This window comes from Daktulosphaira vitifoliae, unplaced genomic scaffold (assembly GCF_025091365.1).
Source record: "Daktulosphaira vitifoliae isolate Bord-2020 unplaced genomic scaffold, ASM2509136v1 Scaffold_3, whole genome shotgun sequence".
Lineage (NCBI taxonomy): Eukaryota > Metazoa > Arthropoda > Insecta > Hemiptera > Phylloxeridae > Daktulosphaira > Daktulosphaira vitifoliae.
In genome coordinates, this window is record NW_026099574.1 from 952,337 (window position 1) to 958,596 (window position 6,260).

The following is a 6,260-nucleotide window of genomic DNA, read 5'->3' on the forward strand; positions in this document are numbered from 1 at the left end:
AGTCGTCCAGTTGCAAAAGTGCGTAAGTCCAATTTCAACCAAAATCGATATTTTACCATTTTCTTTTTATTTGTCCATCATTGATTTCTTGTACAAATTCTCAAGTTTCAAAACACGTTATTTCCTACTTAATTTTTAATTTAAAAATTGAATACAGTTGCAAAACAGGGTAAGTCCATTGGTATTGTGATACCAAAAAGTAGTATGTCCCGAGTAATTATAGTACAGCTGCAAAACGGAGTAAATCCCTATCCATTGGTTCCATGTGTTCAAGCACACAATTACAAAAGTTAGTACAGGTACTTTGTTCATCGATTCATTCAACCATTTTTAAGTAAAATTAATATAAAAATGGTTTTAGCTCAGTTTATGGTTTAATATTATATAGAAACATATTGGTTTAAAATACTTGTGATAACATTTTGATACGGTAATCTGGAAGGATTTCATGATAATAATATTACCTCGCGCGTAATAGTAATAGTTTCATTAAATAACTCAATGCAAAACAATAATATAATTTCAATTGCAACACCCGGGAATGCAAGGAAAAAGACTGCAGTTCCATCTCAATGGAAACGAGAAAAGGAAAAACGACGAAGGTAAATCATTGTTTTTATTTTATTTACTACGTTTAATATTTTATGTAATATACAAATAGTAGTATCTAATAATTTCAATTTTAGACATTCATCTACTGGATTTCCAACTCGCCCTAAATGTGAACATAACAATTCAAACCAACGGCAATACCAATGTAAAACCTTAACTATGCAAGACTTGAGACGAGCTCACCAAATGTTCTATGATTTACCGGACAAAATTAAGCAAGACGAAATAATTTTGAGGTTTGTTGTTATCAGTCCCATACACAGAAATCGTTCACGTAAGGATTGTTTCGAAAAACAGGTATCTATAAAATATTTTATGCCAAAACTTAATGCAAATGGTGGCCGTGAAAATGTATTAGTTTGTAAAAAAGCATTTACAGATATTTTTAGAATTTCTAAAAAAAGAGTAGATTTTGTATGTAAAAATTATTTTAAGACTGGCCAATCTCCGAAAGAAAATCGAGGTGGACAAAGACCGGCGCCAAAATATGAAATCCAAAGGGAAATGGTGAAGGCATTCATTTTAAAACTTAAACCTATCGAATCCCATTACTGTCGTGAAAAAAATACCAATCGACAGTATTTGCCCAGTGAAATGTCAATTTCCTCGTTGTATAAAGTTTTCAATGATACTACACCGGGACAAGACGTAAAATATGATTTTTTTCGCTCAATTTTTTGTACGGATTTCAATATTGGGTTCGGGTCTCCAGCAACAGATTGTTGTTCTTTATGTATCTCATTAACACAAAAAATCAAAGTAACTCGATGTTTAATCGAAAAAAGAGAATTAAGCACCAAACTGGAAGTTCATAAAAAAAAGGCTGATGCATTCTATAAATTATTACAAAATGAAAATGATGGAGAGATAACATTTTCATTTGACTGTCAAAAAAACTTAGTGTTACCCAAAGTTCCCGATCAAAGTGCCTACTATTCCAGACAATTGTACTTATATAATTTTACGGTTTGCCAAGGTACATCAAAATCAAAACAATTAAAAGAAAATACGTTTATGTATTTATGGTTAGAAACAGACTATAAAAAAGGATCAAATGAAATCGCATCCTTTGTTTATCATTGTTTAAAAAACACAAATTTAATGAATATACACACTATTCGACTGTTTTCTGATGGATGTGGAGGGCAGAATAAAAATCAAGTTATGTTGTTCATGCTTTCGAAATTCTTACAGGAATNATAAATTTTTTGGGGGATTTCCCCCGTTTACGGGGAACGAGGGAATTTTTTTCAATTTTTGAGGGTAATGTCTTCGACTAGATACGATTTGTGATCTTTTGACATATTGTTCATCAAAATCGGTCCAGCGAGAGCTGAGATTGAGCGTTCACAGACACAAAAAAAAAAATAAAAAAAAAAAAAAACACATCATAGTAAAATTAATACCTTCTCAGCTTCGCATCGAAGCTAAAATGTAAACAATTTTTTTATAAATTTTTAATAAGTTAATTTTGTTAAATATTATTTTTATAATTAGTAACTAAATCAACAAGGTATAACTACTCNGTTTGCATACGGTAGTTCTTTTCACCATGAAAACAATTCCAGAGGTCAAATTTTTTTTTTTCAAATTATAGTATATTACATTAGTTTTAATTTAAGATATATATAAAAGTTTCAGTCTTTCCGGAACATTTTCAAAAGTTAAGTTGAAAAAGTTACCATTTTAAAACCCTTTCCTGTGGGATTGTCAAGGGTAAAATGTTAACAAAAATATAAAAAATGATAAATAAATATCTAAGGTATCTATAAAAAAAAAATTATATTGATATGTTCATTTTTAAAAAAGTTATGGTAATTTTAAGGAAAAAATAAAAAAAATTAGCGATTTTGAAATTTGTAATTTTTTACAAATCTCAAAAAATACAAATTTTTTACAAAGAGGTTTCCCCTGTTTACAAGGAACGAGGGAATTTTTTTCAATTTTCGAGGGTAATGTCTTCAACTAGATACGATTTGTGATCTTTTGACATATTTTTCATCAATATCGGTTTAGTGAGAGCTGAGATTGAGCGTATACAGACACAAAAAAAAAAAAAAAATCACATCATAGTAAAAATCTTTAGATAGTGTTTAATTTTAAAAAATTGGTGGATTATTCCAAAAGCTACATCATCTGCTGGTTCCTTATTAATATCCTGATTCAGATAAAGTATATCGAATGAAAAAGGGATTAATATATGAAAAATATATTAAAAGTAAAGACATCATGCATCTATATAAAAAAAAATTATATTGATATGTTCATTTTTAAAAAAGTTATGGTAATTTTAAGTAATAAAAATTTAAAAAATTTTGAAAATTAGCGATTTTTAAATTTGTAATTTTTTTTTGAGATTTCCCCCATTTACGGGGAACGAGGGATTTTTTTTCAATTTTTGAGGGTAATATCTTCGACTAGATATGATTTGTGATCTTTTGACGTATCATTGAAAGAAATCGGTTCGGTTAGAGCTAAGAAAAAGTGGTAACAGACACAAAAAAAAAAAACACATCTTAGTAAAACCAATACCTTCTCAGCTTCGCATCGAAGCTCAAATAATGAAATCTGTTAAAAATTAAAATGTGGCCTAAATAAATAAATTTATTTATTATCAATTTAGATAGCTAATTTAATAAAGAATTAATAAATATTTCATTTTAAAATATGCTCATGTGTTATATAAAGATATATTTAATTATAATTAAAAGTGTGAATTTATGTTAAATAAATAAAGTATACATAATAATAGAGTATAGTAAATGTAAAAATTATGTGTCTGAACACTCTTTATGTACTCAAAATCCATAATTGATAATTGATTTCACATTTAATTTCAACATGAATTTTATAGTTTACTCAAAAATAAATGAATAAATCCAAAATAATTGTAAATTCTTATATATTACTATTAACTTTGTATTTACATTTACTTAAGATGCAGTTGAATATGTACAATTGCATAAAATAAATATATAATAAAATAACAAGATATTACCATAAAATATATGTAAAATGTAAACGTACACTGATTACTTAAATTTATTTGTAGCATTTTCAGTAATTATAAATGTATTATTCTACGTAATGTATATACAAACTATGTATTAAATATATTCATTTATTATATGAATATTTTACGTCATATCGTTATGTATATATATATACTAAATAAAATCCAAATGCTTTTGACGGATGTATGTTCAGTGTTTACTGGACGTGTAAAAAGGTGTTTAGTAAAATAAATTCTGTAAAAAGTATTGTGAGCTATTGAAATTTATTCTAATTATTTTTAAATTCTTTATAGACATTAAAAAATTTTTTTATATTTACAATTTCATTAAATTATCATTAATTTAAAAAATGAATCGAAAATCATGTATAATTTCAGACTTTTTGACTATGGTAAAAAAATATAAGGCTAAAGTAGTCTTTATAAAGTTTTACTAAAAGTAATCTAGGTCTCGAGTAATAGATTATTGAACATATGAACTCTAAAAATTCAATAATTGATAGTTTAATTTATTATTTTCAAAAAATTATTAAAAATATTTTATTTAATACCAACTTAATTAGGAAGAGAATTTTGGAGATAAGTAACTCAAAATTTCAAAAATAAAACACTTGCGTAACCAAAGCTGATCAAACAATATCATTAACGAGAGAATATAAAACGCCATTGCAACACGAAGACTGCTCAAAAAAGATAAATTAAAAATATAAAATATACACGTATTCAAAAATGAAGGGGTACCTTTTTATCATGTTACAAAGTATTTTAATTTTTGGGTTTATAACTGATATTATTTTGGCATCAAATGATGGTATAATAAACCAAAATTTTGCTGATAAATATAGGCTTCTCAATCATTCATTATTTCAAAATGTTATACCAGTGTATAAGTATCAATGCTTACGTACTGGGATTACTATTGTATTTGGTGACATTGATGTTCCAGTTGTAAATGGATACTTCACTTTGGGTAAATTAATTTTACAAAATATTTTTTAACATAAAAATTATTTATTTTATGAAATGTTTAGCCACAGAAACTCTTGATGATGATGGTATTCCACATACATTAGAACATTTAATTTTTAGTGGTTCAGAAGATTATCCTTACAATGGAGTTGTTTATTTTCTGGCAAATCGATGTCTTGGAACAAAAATCAGTGCAAAAACATGTAATTTATCAAAAAATTATTTCAAATGTTGTCTAAAGTCTAATGATTAATATATTATTTTATAGCTGTGGATCATACTTGCTATACAGTCAGTACAGCTGGGAGTGAAGGATTTCTTTCATTGCTTCCAATTTATCTAGATCACATTTTATATCCTACATTAACTGTAATTTTTTTATTTACACTTTATTATAAATTGTCAGTAAATATAATATAATGTAAATATAATGTAAATTTTAGGATTCTAATTTTATCACACAAGTTCACCATATAACATCCGATGGTAAAGATGCTGGTGTTGTTTATTGTGAAATGCAAGCTTTAGAAAATACGGCAGAAGCTATTGTATATCAATCCTTTCTTAAAAAAGTATATCCTGGTAAATGTGGCTACAAATCAGTACACGGAGGCATTATGAAAAATTTACGAGAGTCAACTACTATTGAAAAAGTTTAAAGATTATTATTAAATTTGTGCACAATAGAATAAATAATAACTTATTATTGCTAATAAATTTAATTTGTTAGATTCGTAAGTACCATCAAGCATATTACCGTCCTGAAAATCTGTTACTTCTAGTAACGGGAAAAGTAAAACATTCTTCTTTATTTAATAGTCTGGAACCAGTTATTCAAAAAATTTTATCAAAAGTAATGAAATTCATATTTAATTTTATTATTAATGAAGATTTAATTTTAAATATTTAAAATAAAGGGAAGCCGTGGAGAATATGTAAAACCTTGGCAAAACCCTGTAGATCCTTTAATGGAATCTTCAAATAATGTAGAACTATTTCCATGCGATGAAGAAACCAATGGTTATATCAATATCGGTTGGAGAGGTCCAGTTGGGTCAACTTTTTCATACAAGTATTTGATATATTTAATATTATGTATAATATCATACAGTTTGTTATATCCAAATATAACATAACTTTTGATTCAGTTATCAAATAATTGTAATCTATTTTTAAACAATTTTCGTATTATTATATTATATTAAAATAATTTTTATTATTTGTCTCTAATATAAATATAAATAAATTAAGTACGACAGGGATACAGCAAATTGGGGATATAGAATTTTTTAAATATGTGTAGATTGATATCTGAGGGTGATGAAAATCACTATCTTAAAATGCTTCAAGGACATTTGATAAGTACAAAAAAAAAATATTTATGTACTAGTTTCCTAATACAAAAATTGTTACATTATTATTTATCGAGAAAGGTAACGACATCGAATTGTGGAGTCGCTACCCTCATGGTCATCATAAGATAAAGAAAATTTGAGTTACCCACCACTTAATGGAGGGACTTGAATATAAAAAAAACGCCTAACATTAAGTGGATTTTAAAAATTTTTAATTAAAAAAAAACTATTTATTTTGTTAACGATTTTTAGCATACGAAACTGAAATAATATTGATTTTACCATGATATGTTTTTTTTTTATTTTGTGTC

At 26.3% G+C, this 6,260-nt stretch overlaps 2 protein-coding genes across 3 annotated transcripts in view; both read left to right on the top strand.

The window, feature by feature from the left end:
• LOC126900920 (uncharacterized) lies at nucleotides 1-1,815 on the top strand. The gene is made up of 2 exons (XM_050676955.1): nucleotides 1-602; nucleotides 687-1,815. The coding sequence occupies exons 1-2, from the start codon at nucleotides 502-504 to the stop codon at nucleotides 1,813-1,815; spliced, it is 1,230 nt and encodes a 409-aa protein (XP_050532912.1). The 5' UTR covers nucleotides 1-501.
• Nucleotides 1,816-3,851: 2,036 nt separating this feature from the next.
• The window catches only part of LOC126903090 (uncharacterized protein C05D11.1-like), a 21,177-nt gene continuing 18,768 nt past the window's right edge, over nucleotides 3,852-6,260 (top strand). The window contains exons 1-6 of one of the 2 annotated variants that reach the window (XM_050681055.1): nucleotides 3,852-4,595; nucleotides 4,657-4,797; nucleotides 4,863-4,885; nucleotides 5,038-5,247; nucleotides 5,325-5,447; nucleotides 5,512-5,666. In XM_050681055.1, the coding sequence (XP_050537012.1) occupies nucleotides 4,355-4,595; nucleotides 4,657-4,797; nucleotides 4,863-4,885; nucleotides 5,038-5,247; nucleotides 5,325-5,447; nucleotides 5,512-5,666 (893 nt within the window). In that variant the 5' untranslated portion in view covers nucleotides 3,852-4,354. Of the gene's footprint in view, nucleotides 4,596-4,656; nucleotides 4,798-4,862; nucleotides 4,964-5,037; nucleotides 5,248-5,324; nucleotides 5,448-5,511; nucleotides 5,667-6,260 lie in introns of both variants that reach the window. The other variant, XM_050681054.1, reaches the window with a different exon arrangement.